This window comes from Ursus arctos, unplaced genomic scaffold, assembly GCF_023065955.2.
Source record: "Ursus arctos isolate Adak ecotype North America unplaced genomic scaffold, UrsArc2.0 scaffold_26, whole genome shotgun sequence".
Taxonomy (NCBI): Eukaryota; Metazoa; Chordata; class Mammalia; order Carnivora; family Ursidae; genus Ursus; species Ursus arctos.
In genome coordinates this window covers 34,794,078-34,811,237 of record NW_026622941.1, presented here as the reverse complement: position 1 = coordinate 34,811,237, position 17,160 = coordinate 34,794,078, and the positions used below count along the sequence as shown (strand labels likewise).

General features: G+C 36.9%; 1 protein-coding gene across 3 annotated transcripts in view; it reads left to right on the top strand.

The window, feature by feature from the left end:
* ADAMTS20 (ADAM metallopeptidase with thrombospondin type 1 motif 20) overlaps positions 1-17,160 on the top strand; it is a 283,082-nt gene that overhangs the window by 170,753 nt on the left and 95,169 nt on the right. For 2 of the 3 annotated variants that reach the window (XM_057318850.1, XM_026502074.4), the window contains 3 exons: positions 12,218-12,323; positions 14,152-14,298; positions 16,145-16,286. In XM_057318850.1, coding sequence (XP_057174833.1) covers positions 12,218-12,323; positions 14,152-14,298; positions 16,145-16,286 — 395 coding nt within the window. Of the gene's footprint in view, positions 1-12,217; positions 12,324-12,489; positions 12,623-14,151; positions 14,299-16,144; positions 16,287-17,160 lie in introns of those variants that run through there. The other variant, XM_044385528.3, reaches the window with a different exon arrangement.

Here is a 17,160-nt window from a genome sequence, read left to right as displayed (position 1 = left end):
TCTGTGACTTATTTTATAAATGGAAGCTTGTACCTTTTACTCCCTCTCACCTATTTCACCCCATCCCCTGCCCCCAACCTTCAACGGGCAACTACCAGTTTGTTCCCTGTATTTATCAGACTGTTTGGTTTATTTGTTTTGTAGATTCCACATATAGGTAAAATCAAATGGTATTTGTATTTCGCTGACTTACTTAGCATAAATATACTCTAGATCCATCTGTGTTGTCACAAGTGGCAAGATTTCATTCTTTATGGTCGGATAATGTTTCATTGTATACGTATATACCACATCTTCTTTATCCATTCATCTATCAATGGTCTTAGAAATCACGTTGTTTCCACATCTCGATTATTGTAAATAATGCTGCAGTGAACATAGGAATGCATATATCTTTTCGAATTAGTGTTTTTGTTTTCAGGTCAATACCCAGAAGTGGAATTGCTGGATCACATGATTTTTAGGTTTTTTGAGGGAACCCTTCCACATGCCTTCCGTAGTGGTTGCACCAATTTACATTCCCACCGTATGAGTGCTCCCTGTTCTCTACATCCTTGCCAATACTTGTTTCTTGTCTTTTTGATATTAGCCATTTCTGACTAGTGTGCGGTAATATCTCATTGTGGTTTTGATTTGTGTTTCCCTAATGATTAGTGACATTGAGCATCTTAGCCTGTGTCTGGACATTTGTATGTCGTCTTTGGGGAAATGTCTGTTCAAGTCCTCTGCCCTTCATAATTGGACTGCTATTCTGTTGGAGTTTTTAAAAAATATTTTGGATATCAACCCCTTATCGATTTGGTGCAGATTCAGTAGGTTGCCTTTTCGTTTTGTTCATGGTGCCTTCACTATGTAAAAGCTTTGTGGTTTGATGTAGTCCCAATTGTTTTTGCTTTTTGCCTAAGGAGACAGATCCAAAAAAGTATTGCTAAGAATGATTGCTATTTCAGAGTTTACTGCTTTTGTTTTAGGAGTTTTATAGTTTCAGGTCTTAAATTTAGTTCTTTGTTCCATTTCGAGTTTTTGTGTATGGTGTGTAAAAGTGGTGCGGTTTCATTCTTTTGCATGTAGCTGACCAGCTTGACCAGTTTTCCCCACACCATTTGTAGAAGAGACTGCCCTTCCGCATTATGTATACTTGCCTTATTTTGTTAAAGATTGGCCATAAAAGTGTGGGTTACTTCAGAGCTCTCCTGGTTTTTGTGCCAGTACCAAACTGTTTGTATACTGTAGTTTTGGAGTATAGTTTGAAATCTGGGTGTGTGATACCTTCAGCTTTGTTTTTCTTTCTCAAGACTGCTTTGGCTATTTTGGGTCTCTTTTAGCTTCATACAAATCTTTGGATTGTTCTAGTTCTGTGAAAAATATTGATCTTTTGATAGGCATTGCATCGAATCCAAAGAGTGCTTTGGGTAGTATGGATATCTTAACAATATTAATTTTGCCAATTCATGAGTATAGTATATATTTCCATTTGTGTCATCTTCAATTTGTTTCATCAGTACTTTATAGTTTTCAGAGTACAGGTTACTTGTTAAATTTCACCTCTTGGTTAAATGTATTCCTAGCTATTTTATTTTTCTTAAAACTGTAAATGGGATCATTTTCCCAATTTCTCTGCTACTTTGCTATTAGTGTATAGAAACACAGTAGATTTTTATATATTAATTTTATATTCTGCAACATTATCAAATTCAGTTAATCTAATACTTTCTGGTAGACTTGGATGCCTTTTATTTCTTGAAATGTCTGAGTGCTGTGGCTAGGAGTTCTAGTACTGTGTTGAGTGAAAGTTGAGAGTGGACATCCTTGTCTTGTTCCTGATCTTATGGGAAAAGCTTTCAGTTTTTCACCATTGAGTGTGATGTTAGCTGTAGATTTGTCATATATGGCATATATGAACATACTGCAGTATGTTCCCTCTATATCCATTTGAGTTTCTGTCATCAGTGGGTGTTGACTTTTGCCAAATGATTTGCTGCACGTATCACGCTGATTTTTATCCTTTATTCACAAATCAACGTGATACATTAAAAAATATTGAGCTGTCTATACATCTCTGGAAAAAAATCCCACTTGTGGTAAATGATCCTTTTTAATATATTGTTAAATTTGGTTTATTAATATTCTGTTGAGGAATTTTCCATCTATATTCATCAGGGATATTGGCCTGTAATTTCTTGTGTGTGTGTGTGTGTGTGTGTGTGTGTGTGTGTGTGTCTTTGGTTTTGGTATTAGGGTAATTCTGGTCTCATAGAATGTACTTGAAAATGTTCCTCCTCCTTCAATTTGTTCAGAGTAGTTTGATAAAGGATAGGTATTAACTTTAAATTATTTGATAAATTGCACCTGTGAAGCCATCTGGTCCTGGACTTCTGTTTGGGAGTTTTTTGATTACTGATTTTAGTCACTAGTAATTGGTCTGCTCAAATTCTATTTCTTCCTGATTCAGGCTTGGTGGGTTTTTTCCTAGGGATTTATACCTTTCATGTACGTTATCTAGCTTGTGGCATATCTTGTGGTAGTCTCTTCAAGTCTTTGGTGATCTGTGGTATTGGTTGTAACCTCTCTTGAATTTCTGATTGAGTCCTCTTTTTCTTGATGAGTTTGGCTGAAGGTTTATGAAATTTGTCTTTTCAAAGAACCAGCTCTTGGTTTCATTAGCCTTTCCTATTTTTCTGTCTCTATTTCATTTATTTGCACTCTGATTTTTATTTTCTACCTTATAAGTTTGGGCTTTGTTCTTCTCTAGTTTTTTTACGTATAAGATTGGGTAGTTTTACTTTTTTTCCTATTTCATAAGGTGATAGGCCTGGCCTGTATTGCTATGAACTTCCGTTTTAGAACTGCTTTTGCTGTGTCCCAAAGAATTTGGGCCATTGTGTTTTCATTTTTCTCCGTGTATTTTTTTATTTCCATTTTGATTTCTTTGGCCCATTGGTTGTTTAGTAGTGTGTTGATTAGCCTCCACATTTTTGTGTTTTTTCCCCAGGTTTTTTCCTTGTAATTTAGTTTGGTTGTTCCTATCATTGTGGTGAGAAAAGATGCTTGATATGATTTCAGTCTCCCTAAATTCCTTAAGGCTTGTTTTGTGGCTTAGCATATGACATCTCTTGCAGAATGTGGCATGTGCACTTGAAAAGAATGTGTATTCTGGTTTTGGGTGTAATGTTCTGTGTGTATCTGTTAAGTCCTTCCGTTCTAATGTGCCATTGAAAGCCGCCGTTCATTGGTTTTCTCTCTGAATGATCTAGCCATTGGTGTAAGTAGTGTGTTAAAGTCTCCTACAATTAATTAATTACTGTCAGTTTCTCCCTCTAGGTCTGTTAATATTTGCATTGTGTATTTAGGTGTTCCCATGTTGGGTGCACGGATATTTACAAATATTATATCCTTTTAGATCGACCCTTTATCATTATGTAACACTCTTCTTTGTCTTTTGTTACTCTTTGTTTTATTTAAATTCAGTAGCCAATTTGTAGTATATCATTAGTTTCAGATGTAGTTCTCAATAATTTATCAGTTGCATATACACATCCAGTGCGCATCACATCATGTGCCCTCCTTAACGCCCATCCCCCACCCAACTCCCCGCCAACAACCCTCAGTTTGTTTCCCATACTTAAGCATCTCTCATGGTTTTTCTCCCTCTCTGATGACTTTCCATTCAGTTAGTTTTTGTTTTAAAGTCTGTTTTGTCTCATAAGTATCGCTACCCTAGCTTTCTTCCCCCCACTTCCAATTGCATGGAATAGGTTTTTACATCTCTTCGCTTTCAGTCTGTGTGTGTCCTTAGGTCCGGATTGTCTTTTGTAGGCAGCAAGTAGGTTTTACTTGTTATTCATTCAGTCACCTGATGTCTTTGGAGCACTTAATCCATTTACATTTAAGGTAATTATTGATAGGTATATGCTTACTGCCATTTTGTTATCTTTTTTTTGGTTGTTTGGTAGTTCTTCTCTGTTCCTTTCTTCCTCTCTTCACTTGTGATTTGATGACTTTCAGTGTTACGCTTGGATTCCTTTCTCTTTTGTGTGTGTATTATCTATTACAGGTTTTTGATTTGTGGTTACTACGAGTTTTATATATAACACCCTATGTATATAGCAGTATTTTAAGTTAGTTGCTTAAATTCAAGGACATTCTTTTTTTTTTTTTTTAAATATTTTACTTATTTATTTGACAGAGAGAGACAGCCAGCGAGAGGGAACACAAGTAGGGCGAGTGGGAGAGGAAGAAGCGGCTCCTAGTGGAGTAGCCTGATGTGGGGCTCGATCCCAGAGCACCGGGATCACGCCCTGAGCTGAAGGCAGACGCTTAACGACTGTGCCACCCAGGTGCCCCAAATTCAAGGACATTCTAAACTCCATTTTATTCCCTCATACTCCATGCTTTATGTATTTGATGTCATGTTATTTTAATCTTTTATTTTTTGTATCTCTTAACGATAAAGTTGATTTTACTGCTTTCATCTTTTAACCTTCAGAATAACTTTCTAAGTGATTGCTCTACTACTTTGTTTGTAAGACCAGTTTAGTGGTGATAAACTTTTTTTGTTCTGGGAAACTCTTTATCTCTCCTTCAATTCTAAATGATAACCTTGTTTGGTATAAGGTATTATTGGTTGTAGGTTTTTTTTTCCTATCATCACTTCAAATATATCATGCTATTACCTGCTGGACTGAACGAAGTTTTTGCAGAAACATCAGCTGTTAATTTAATGGGTGTCCCCTTGTACGTTAACTAGTTTTTCTTTTGCTGTTCTTTAACTTTACACATTTTCATTATTATGTGTTTGGGTGTAGACTTCTTTGGTTCATCTTGTTTGAGGCTATGTGCTTCATGGACCTGGATGTGTTTCCTTCCTCAGGTTAGGGAAGTTTTCTGCTATTTCTTCAAATAAGTTTTCTAACCCTTTCTCTTTCTGGGACCCCAAAATGCAAATGTTAGTACACTTGATGTTGTCTTAGAGGCCCCTTAACCTATCCTCAGTTTTTAAGTTCTGTTTTCTTTTGCTGTTCAGCTTGGATGATTTCCACTACCCTGTCTTCCAGATTGCTGATTCATTCTTCATCCGCTAATATGTTGATTCCCTTTACTGTATTTTTCATTTCAGTTATTCTTCCATTTTGACTGGTTCCTTTTTATATTTTTATCTCTTGGTTGAAGTTCTGAGTTCATCTTTTCTGAAGTCTGATGACCATTACTTTGAGCTCTTTATCTGGTAGATTGCTTATCTCCATTTCATTTGGTTCTTTTTCTGAGGTTTTTATCTTGTTCTCTTGCTCGGAAAATTTTTCTCTCTCGTCATTTTGTCTGATTTTCTGTGTTTGTGTATTAGGTAGGTCAGCTACATCTATTGGTGTTAAAGGTATTGTCCTTTTGTAGAAGGCAGCCTGTGCATACCAGAAGTGTAGTCCCCCCTGTCACTAGAGCTAGGTGCTCTAGTGGTGTCCTTTGTGTGAAGTGCATGCACCCTATTGTTTAGTCCACAACTGCTGTGGGTGTACCAGTGGGTGAGGCTGGCCTGTAGCCTGATGATTATAATGCCTGGCTATCCCTGCTGTGGCACACTAGCGTGGGCTGTGAGCTGGCCCCTGGTATGGCTGGCTGATAGGCCCGATTGCTGTTGTGTGCTAGTCAGTATGATTAGAACCCAGTGTGGTTGGTTCCAGCTGTTGTAGGTGTGCTGTTGGACAGGGCTGGCATCCTACACTGGCATGGGGGTCGCTTTGGAAGATCACTGGACCTACAAGGCTGCCCACTGGGTGGGGTGGGGCGGGAGCCACTGTGGAAGAGTACTTGTCAGTGTGAGTGTGTTAGGTCCACAGTGGAATGTGGGGGAGAGTGTGTGTGTGGTACAGGTGTTGCTAGCAAGGTATATGGCGAGTGTCAGAACTGGTGCCTGCCAGCATCAGGCTAACTAGGCTGAAGGAGGGCTAGGAAATATTGCCCACCAAAGCTTGTGTTCCTGGAGAAAGTTCCTACAGATTCCTTCCCCTTTGGCACATGCCCTAGAGTTAGTAAACAAATCTCCTTCATGTATGGCCCAGGTGCTTTCAAATTGCTGCCTCTGTGTTGGGTCTTAGAGTGAGTGAGTGAGATTGCGTGTGGGTCCTTTAAGAGCAGAGGTCCTGCTGATTTCCAAAGCCAGACAAGGAGGCTCATCTTCCTAGTGTCTATCTCCAAGGTGGGAGGGAGTGCCTCACGTGTTGCTTGAAACCCTCACTCTTCAAGGAGGAACCCTGTACCTGGGATATTCCTCCTGCTTGTGGGCTGCCTTCCTAGGAATTTGGTTCCCGGTAAGCCTGTATCAGTGCCCCTCCTACCCGTCTCAATGTGGCTCGCTCTTCATAACTTTAGCTTTGAAATTGCTGTTCCAGTAGTCTTTAGGTTGTTCTTAGGGAGTTCCTCTGTATGCAGCGGCAGCCTTGATGTGTCTGTGGGAGGGAATGAGCTCAGGGTCTTCCTACTCCTTCGTTCCCCCTTGCCCAGGCATGTGCTTTCTTTTCTTAAATGGTTTTATTTTTGCAGACATGGATACGAGTATTTACTTAAAACAGTAAATTCATTTTATAGATTTTCTAATGCTACGCCAATCTTGATGAGGATTTTTTTTTTTTTTAAGCACAGATTCTGTTCCATGGGTGTATTTTTCAGGAGTGAAATGACCTTTTATCATATTTGTCTAAATTTGATACGAGGTTTTATTCACCTTACAGAACTGGTCAGAGTATACCACTATTTTTATTCTCTGGAAAATTTATGTAATATTTTAAATCTATATCTTGAAAGCTTAGGTGATCCCACCTAGTGAACCATCTGTTTCATGGGTTTTTTTGTTTGTTTTGTACGTTTTTTGGGAAAATTTTTTAACTATATAATTTCTCCAGTGGTAATCAGACTATGATTTTATCTTCTTGAACGTATTTTTTTTTTTTTTTAAGATTTTATTTGTTTGACACAGTGAGAGCAAGCAAGGGGAGGGGCAGGCAGAGGAAGAAGCAGGCTCACTGCTGAGCTAGGAGCCCAACATGGGGCTCAATCCCAGGATGCTGGGATCATGACTTGAGCTGAAGGCAGACACTTAACTGACTGAGCCACCCAGGCGCCCCTTCTCAAATGTATTTTAAAAAGTACTACTTACTGTATATTTCATTATTAGTAATAAAACTTATTAGCTTAAATTTTCATAACATTTTTCCTTTATTTTTTATTGAAGTATAGTTAATGTTATGTTCATTTCAGGTGTATAACATACTGATTTGACAATTCTATACATTACTCAGTGTTCATCACAATAAGTGTAGTCACTGTCACCTTAAGATATTATTACAGTATTATTGACTATATTCCCTATGCAGTGTACTTACCGTCTCTGTGACTTATTTTGTAACTGGAAGTTTGTACCTCTTAATCCCTCTTCATCTGTTTCACCCATCCCCTCATCTGCCTCCCTTCTGGCAACTTCCAGTTCTCTGTACTGAAGAGTATATTGTTTTTCAGAGTCCACATATTAGTGAAATCCTATCATATTTCTCTCTGACTTAGCATAATACATTCTAGGTCCATCCATATTGTTGCAAATGGCAAGATTTTATTTTTTTATGACCGAGTAATATTCCATTGTACATATACACTTATATGTACGCTTTATCCATTCACCTATCAACAGATATGAATTGCTTCCATATCCCGGCTATTGTAAATAATGCTGCAGTAAACATAGGGGTATGTATATCTTTTTGGATTAGTATTTTTGTTTTTTTTGGGTAAATACCCAGTAACGGAAATTACTAGGTCATACTGTATTTCTCTTAATTTTTGGAGGACCCTCCATATTGTTTTTCACAGCGGTAGTACCAGTTTACCTTTCCACTAACAGTGCATGAGTGTTCCCTTTTCTTCACATTCTTGCCGACTCCTGTTATTTCTTGTCTTTTTGATACTAGCCATTTTGACTGAGGTGTGAGGTGATATTGCATTATGGTTTTGATTTGCATTTCCCCGATGGTTAGTGGTGTTGAGCATATTTTCATGTGTCTGTTGGCCATCTGTATGTCTTCTTTGGAAAAATGTCTATTCAGGTCCTCTGCCCATTTGTTAATTGGATTGTTTTTTGTGTTAAGTTCTTTATATATTACTTGATATTAATCCCTGTTGGATATATCATTTGCAAATATCTTATTCAGTTGGTTGTCTTTTCATTTTGCTAATGGAGTCCTTTGCTGTGCAGAAGTTTTTTATTTTGGTGTAAGTCCCAATAGTTTAGTTTTGCTTTTGTTTCCCTTGCCTCAGGAAATCTGTCCATATGTCCATAAACCCGTTGCTAAGGCTGATACCTAAGAGATGATTGCCTGTGATTTCATTTAGGAGTCTTATGGTTTGAAATCTCACATTTAGGTCTTTAATCCATTTTGAATTTATTTTTGTGTACGGTGTAAGGACGTGGTCCAGTTTCATTCTTTCCATGTAGCTTTCCCGTTTTGTTAGCACCATTTACGGAAGAGACCATCTCTTCCCCATTTATATTCTTGCCTCCTTATAGATTGCCCATAAGAGTGTGGGTTTAGGGGGCGCCTGGGTGGCGCAGTCGTTAAGCGTCTGCCTTCAGCTCAGGGCGTGATCCCAGCGTTCTGGGTTCGAGCCCCGCATCGGGCTCCTCCGCTACGAGCCTGCTTCTTCCTCTCCCACTCCCCTTGCTTGTGTTCCCTCTCTCGCTGGCTGTCTCTCTCTCTGTCAAATAAATAAATAAATAAAATCTTTAAAAAAAAAAAAAGTGTGGGTTTATTTCTGGGCTCTCTATCCTGTTCTATTGATTTGTCTGTGGTTTTTTGTTTTTGTTTCTTTGTGTTTGTGTGTGTGTGTGTCAGTGCCATACTCTTTTGATTACTCTAGTTTTGTAGTGTAGCTTGAAATCTGGGATTATGAAATCTCCAGCTTTATTCTTCCTTCCCTGAAAGCATTTTTTAGGGGGGGCAGTGCAGATGGAGAGAGAGAATCTTAGCAGACTCCATGCCCAGAGAAGAGCCCAACATGGGGCTTGATCTCACAACCCTGAGATCATAACCTGAGCCAGAATGAAAGTCGGGTGCTTAACTGACTGAGCCACCTAGGTGCCCCATCTCTCTTGTCTTTTTGCTGACAGTTATTCTAACAGGTGTAGAGTGTGGTTTTGATTTACATTTCCCTGATGTTTAGTGATATTGAGCATTTTTCCCCCTATATTTGTTGACCATTTGTAGGTCTTCTTTCGAGATTTGTATCCTTAATAATATTGACTTGTCTATTAATATGTAATGCTAATGAATAATTAAACTTTTTGAAGTTAGACGCTTAACAGACTGAGCCACCCAGGCACCCCTGAAATCATTCATTAAGGTAATGATAATAATAGCTGACCTGAGTGCTTACTATATATCTTAAACTATTATAAGGTTTTATGTGATTTAACTCATTTAACCTTCGCAGCAAACCTATGAAGTAAGAACAACTTTCAGTTCATAGATGAGAATAAATAATTTGCCCAAGGCTGCACAACTTGTATTAACACAAGTATTAGTATTTTATATTCTCTTCCAAAATCTATGAAAAAAAATCACAGATATCTTGCTATATATGTTATCTTTTGTAGATATCATTGTCCCAGTCTCTGAGCCCTTTTTGCAAAGTATGTTGAAAAATGGTTTTCATTCTTTAAAATGGCTAGATTGGGTGACTCTGTGCAGTTCCTTGAACTTCCAAACACAGGGAACCTGTAACAGATTTGGGCCCATACTACTATATTCTTTGACCAGCCACTTTTATAGAACCCAATATCAGCTCGAGTGAATTTAGGCACAAACCATCAGTTGGCTTCCTGGTGCCATAATGTTATGTATTCACTTTGACTTGTTGTTGTTGCCTGTTTATGGGCATATTTGAGTTGGGTCTTTAACCGTATACAGTGCATATTTCCCTGGATCTGTTACGTGATTAAAACGTTTAGCTTGGAATATATTCATCTTAAAGCATGAAACTTAAAGTTTGGGTGATAATAGTCTTTTGAAATATCTACGTAGTCCTGGGGCCCCTGGGTGGCTCAGTTGTTAAGCATCTGCCTTCGGCTCAGGTCATGATCCCAGGGTCCTGGGATCGAGCCCTGCATCAGGCTCCCTGCTCAGAGGGACGCCTGCTTCTCCCTCTCCCACTCCCCCTGCTTGTGTTCCCTCTCTCTCTGTCTCTCTGTCAAATAAATAAATAAAATCTTAAAAAAAAAAAATCTACATAGTCCTGAAAATGAATGTATGGAAATTGAGCCATTTAACAGATTGAAAATACTAAAGAAGGCACGGAAATAGCAAGATATTCAATAAAAATGTGTTTAGTTTTAACTTCTAAAGGAGAAATATAAAATTGACCAAAATTGACTAAAAAAAATTACACATACAAGTAGGAAGTCATACTTTAGGAAAACAATTCTTTCATATTTGTGACAGAAGATTTTTAAATAATATTATTTTTTTCCCTTGCTCATTTTTGGCTTTAATTGTAACTAAGAAAATGCTTTTGGGAGGACCTTTGCCCAAGCCATCCCTTTAACTGTGGGTTCAGAAAGAGATCGAATACTTTTTTGTTTATTAAAATAAAAGTGTTGGTGATTGAACTTGTTAGTCTGAACTTTTTCCAGCATTTTTAGATTCCTCAGTTCGTTTTTTAAAGCACAACAACAACAACAAAAAAATAAAGCACAACAAAAACATTCTCATTGTTAGGAAATTTACCTTAATGCTAGGAAAATGTCCATGCTTTTCAGATTTATGAAAAGAATACAGAGGAGTATAGAGCTAAAGCACAGTAGTTAATACAGGTTTACTCTATATTGAGAAATTTCCAAATGCAAAAACTTTCCAGTAAGCAACTGGTTATATATGAAAAATTCTGCTTTTTTATGAAAGGAATTGTCCTAGGAGAGCAGATAATTTACAAGAAAATACTGAAGGATAATAGTGGCAAAAAGTGTGCCATTAAGGTAAATAAATGCCAACTGAGTTGATGGACTATAGATTGTTGTAAGGAACATTTATTTTCAATTTCTTATTCTGGATTATTTTAAAGGACTCTATCAGCTGTAATTTTTGTCTTTGCTTTCCAGTCAGTTCATACTATATCTTTCAGCAGCACATTGGCACTGAATGATATTCTTTATATTAAAAACTGAATAGATCTTAATAGGATACATATTCTAAAATATTTAAAAAAATTATTGGGTGCCTTTAATATGTCAATCTTTTTATTCAACATATATTAGATGCCAGGTGCTAATCTATGCACTTAACATATAATCACTCAATTATAGGTACATAATTGTATACTGCCTCAAAACTTTAAATATTAAAGTAAATTCATTAATTTATAGTGTTCTGTGCTATTTTCTATATTCTGTTACCAATTTAAACATTCATTGCCTTTTCTAGTATCCACACTAATGTTGCCTAAAATTTCATCCTTCCTGTAACAAATACTTCCCCCCCCCCTTCCTTTTTTTAAACAATTATTCACCCCATATTTTGGGTTATTTTCATCAGTAAAAGAATCTAGGAATTGGTAAAAAGATTTCAATTGCAGATAAATCCTTCTGTTCTTTTTTTCCTTCACCTTATAAAATATTTGTGATACTAATAGCCAACTCTGCATCCCTTTCTAAGTAGTAATGCCAATAGTAAATGCATTAAAATTTAGTTCTTTATAGATGTGGCTCATATATACAATGGAATATTACTCGGCCATCAGAGGATGAATACCCACCATTTGCATCAACATGGATGGAACTGGAGGGGATTATTCTGAAATAAGTCAAGCGGAGAAAGACAATATCATATGGTTTCACTCATATGTGGAACATAAGGAATAGCATGGAGAACTATAGGGGAAGGGAGGGAAATCTGAAGGGGGAGAAATCAGAGAGGGAGACGAGCCATGAGAGACTATGGACTCCAGGAAACAAACTGAGGGTTGCAGAGGGGAGGGGGTAACAGGGTGATGGGTATTAAGGTGGGCACATGTCGTGATGAGCACTGGGTGTTATACACAACTAGTGAATCGTTGAACACTACATTGAAAACTGATGCTGTACTATATGGTAGGTAACTGAACATAATAAAAAAAATTTAAAAAAATTAAGTTCTTTATGATTTGATGTTTCCCCATTTTGAAATACAAACATGAAATTTTTCAGGCTTAGCAGAATTAGGTACCCTGTGTGATCCTTTACGGAGCTGCTCTATTAGTGAAGAAAATGGACTCAGTGCTGCCTTTACCATAGCCCATGAGCTTGGGCATGTGTAAGTACCTTCTACCTTAGGAGTGTGCTTTCTATTAATCATTGCACAGAATGCCTGAAATTCCATCTTCAATTGAGTAATTAGCAGCTTTATGTCTTTAAAAATACTGTTAGTGTAATTTTCATCCCTGAAATGCTAACTCTGGCTCTTTTGTGATCTATGTTAGGTCAGACAGGCTGCACAGATCAACAGACTAAGCAAAGAACTAGAACTTGGGAATTCTTTTATTTCATTTACTGTATTGGATTACATGACAAGCACTTCTGGCCTCTGTCCCTTGTTATCCCATACATGACCAGGTACTGTCCTCTTCCATCTTATGGGAGGGCCTGCCGGGGCTTCTGGTTCTGGGGAACTCCCGGTAATATTTGTAATATACCAACTCACTTGTTGCTCTTATAGCTCAGAGCCCCAGCAGAGAATGCGGCATGTGGGAATTTCTTAATCATTAAAAGATTTTTTTAAAGTTATTTCTCCAGCTTCATACATGTTGTTCTTTGGTTTCGGTTTTGTTTTTTTTGTAAAAATCAGGGGTTCTATCTGTTCCTGCATTATTAAAAATTCTACTGGGGTTCTACGCTCTAAGAATAGAGGCCATAATTCCCTGTGATAGCCTCAGAGCTTCCATGGAAAGTCAGAAACCCCTACAAACTCATCCTCTGAAAGGGATTCCACATGTGTACCCTCAGCACTCCTGGGATTTCTTGTTTATATGCTAATAAGGAATTGGGGCTAGAGTTGCCTCTTTTAGTTTGACTACATTTTCTTTTCCTGGTCATGCCTTACATCATTAGAATAATCAGCAGGAATAGTTTCAAGTGGAAATCATTTTTTTTTTAATTAGTGCATCTTCAGTTCCCTTTTAGCATGGTTATGTTTCATGATTGTCAGCAAGGTGCACACTCAAATTATTGAAATGGGGATAGGATCATGAGCTTACCTCAGGGCTGTAGTTGCCTTGCAACAACATCTGGAAAGCACTATTAGCTTGTTTCCAAGGCTACTAACTAATGGAAAACTGTTCTTGCAGAGACTACCATCTTAGCCATTTATTTTCTTCCTGAAAAACTCTTTAGGTGTCTTTAGAATATGGGTAAGTAGTTTAATTAAAAGACTGATTTTTAAGTACAAATCTCAGCAGGCAAAGAGCTGAGCTAGGTGGTTTCAGTGTTCCTTCTAAATGCAAGTTCATACTTAGGTCCTCAAAAGAATGCATAGGCTCTGTTGCTGGCCAGCTAATTATTTAATATCATTGCTCTTAGGAAGATTTGGTTGCCCTTTAGGAACATTTTTGCTATTCCAGTTCTATCAATAATCACGTACTGAGTATAGACCAGAAACAATACTTAGGCTGTTTCATATAAAACAGATGGATACTATAGAATGATAAGGAATTAGGGATTAAAGAAGTTTTGATACTGTAGTAATAGTCAGTGATCTGCAAACTAATGTGGTATCACTTTTATGTAACCTTCCTACACACATCTCTTAGGATATGCATGCTGAAACCTGCACGTATTTATGTGAATGCTGTATCCATATCGTGATGAGGTGAGCCAGAGTCCACATATTTTGATTGTTTGGACTCACATGCCAAATCAGCAGGCTGTGCTACTGATCAAAGTTATAATCTACTGTTTCTCAGATCATGTGCTTCTAAACATGAGGATAACCTTGGTTTTATAATATTTTATGGGCGAGATCAAGAGTATAAATTTCGACGTGATTGGACTTACCTATATTTTACCTTATAAGGAGAAGAGATCTGTTACTAATGTTATATTCATATTTTCATATTCTTTTTTTAAGTGTTTATTTTTATTTTTAGATTTAATGTTCCACATGATGATAGTTTTAAATGTAAAGAAACTGGAATTAAACATCAATATCACGTAATGGCTCCAACTTTAAATTACCACACAAGTCCTTGGACCTGGTCAAAATGTAGTCAGAAATATATCACTGAATTCCTAGAGTAAGTCTGAAATTATATTACTTTAGTTAAATAAGGAAACATTTATTAGACTATAGAATTTGAAATTTGTATGTTCTTTTAAAGTGGTTCAACTTCTGTTTAGTTTTTCTGTTTAAATTTAAGTGTACTTTGTACAATGCATTTTTAAAAACAAGGAAAGAGTTGTATATACATGTTTCACTCCTAAAATACTTTGGTGGGGGAGAGGGGGCAGGTCAGACCTAACTATCGTGTTTTTGTTTTTTGTTTTTTTGTTTGTTTGTTTGGTTTTTTTTTTACAGTTTAGGTGCTCTAATTAGGATTACTCCTTTTCGAGGGGAGCCCTGAGATTCACAGCTTCCTTGTGTATATTTGCATTTTTTTCAGAAGCTACTGGGTAATATTTTGAGAGGAGTTTGAGTAGCTCATGTTTGAGGTGCCTTTGAAGGACGGACAATAGCTAAAGTCAAACTATACACTTTCCAAATAGCGCTGTACAGCCAGAGAGATGTGGAGTCTGTATGTTTACATATTCTTTTGGAGGATTTTCCTAGGTCTGAAGAAAGGAGGCAGATCCAGATTTTCTTGCCTCGTCTCTTCATCTCTCACCAGGTTTCTTTACTTCCCACTTTTATTCAAATGGTATTTCTATCATAGTTACTGAAAGTTGCCAAAAGGCAAGGCCAAGCTCTTTCCAGGGATTTTTTTTTTTTTTTGGTATAAATGCGATATTTATTTCTTGTACATATTATAGTCACCAATCTATGCAGTTTCTGGTTACCTCTCTTTATGAGAATTGTGGGAGTAAATGAAACCATGCTTTGGAATATATGTTCATAAATATATCCTCAAATTATCAGTGATTATTTATCCTTGTATGGGGAGTTGATTTAAAAGGATAATACACAGTTGCTGATCTCTACGTGATTGCATATAGCTTTGTTCAACAGCTGAGATATTAACAATATCAGCGGATGTATTTATTTTTGAAAGGGGTTAATGGGACTCTCTCCAATGGGAATTTTTTAAAAATGTATGTTTTTTTTTTAGGTTTATATGTTCAGTTTTGGACAAAACTTAATATCTTTGTAGCCAGTAAAAATTTCTAAATTTTTAAATTATGACAATGGAACAAACACTTTCTACTTTTTTGGAACAAATTGTTTTTTAACCCAATTGGAATAGTTGAACATTTTCAGTTTCTTGTACACTAGATACTGCATTACAGACTAGGAGTAATAAACACAAGTTTCCCCTGCTATTTACCACTTTTATAAGTCCTTCGTACATATCCTCTCATAGAAACTTGCAAGGTGAACAGTATCACTGTTAATACAGATGAGGAGACTCAGGCTCAGGGAAGTTAATTTGTCCACAGCCACGCATCCTGGGAAGTGGTAGAACCAAAATGCAAACTCTACCTCTTTAAAGTGGAGACAGCATGACGCTTACTGAAATTCCTTCGTTTTGTTGTTTGGAACTATTACTGTACTTCCTCAAATGATTTGAAAACTTTTTTTCACATCTTGACAATTCGGGCATTAAATATAAGGCATTACTGTTGGGCAACAAAGTAGATCAAAAGTGTAGAGTGATTATATGAATAGGTTTCACAAATTATATCCTGATGAATTTGTTATTGTTCTTTTTAAGAATTGTATCTTCAAAGCAGTTGTGGGGCTCAAATGAGAGCAAACACCTTAAAAGTCCTTTGTGAATTGTGAGGTTTTCTTCCTGACTTTTATATGAGCTGGTTTTTAAATTATGAAAAAATACTGATACTCTTTGAAACTGTAGAATATAGTAAATGTGATAAAGAATCTTATGCATCCACATATATTCAGAATATTTTCTGTCATTGGTACAGTACTGGTCATGGGGAATGCCTTCTTGACAAACCAAATGGAAGGATATATGATCTGTCTTCACAACTTCCTGGATTAATGTATGATGTAAACAAGCAATGTGAACTTATGTTTGGTCCTGGATCGCAAGTATGTCCCTACTTGGTAAGAAAAAATTCTGTCCTTTTTTTTTTTTCTTTTTTGAAAAATATAAAGTTACGATTAGAAGATATTTCAAAACTGTACGTTTATTCTCTTGAACAGAAGGTGAACTAAATGTATCCTAGAAGTTTGTAAGTCTTAGAGAGATTTGCTGTTTGCCAGAAAGGCATTAAAAAAAGGGAAACTAGGGGCGCCTGGGTGGCACAGTGGTTAAGCGTCTGCCTTCGGCTCAGGGCGTGATCCCGGCGTTATGGGATCGAGCCCCACATCAGGCTCCTCCGCTATGAGCCTGCTTCTTCCTCTCCCACTCCCCCTGCTTGTGTTCCCTCTCTCGCTGGCTGTCTCTATCTCTGTCAAATAAATAAATAAAATCTTTAAAAAAAAAAAAGGGAAACTAAAATTTATTATTTATTATATGCCATGTACTATGTTAGGTACTTAAAAATTGTCATTAACCCTCACAAAATCCTATGTGAAGTATTACCATTTAAAAAATAGACACCGAGAGCTTATTGAAAATTAAAAGCATTCAAATATTTATGTTCAAAATACTATTTTTTTGGGTGGGGGAGAAAATTTAAGTGTCTTGATAATGAGTTATATTAAAAACTCCAGGAACCTAATAGACTACATTTTAATTTACATAGATTTGAATCCATAGAAAGGAAATTTAGGCCCTGTTGTTATCACTAAACTTTTATTTTATAACTTTGAGGATTTTTCATAGGTTAGATACACTCCTAGGTCATGAGGATCGTTGAAACAGGAATGCAGCCTCATTCACTCATTGAAATATGTATCCCCAGGGTTCAGGATCTGCCACAAACTAGGGGTCACAAACTAAATGCTTGTTGAATGAATGAATAAAAGTAATAAA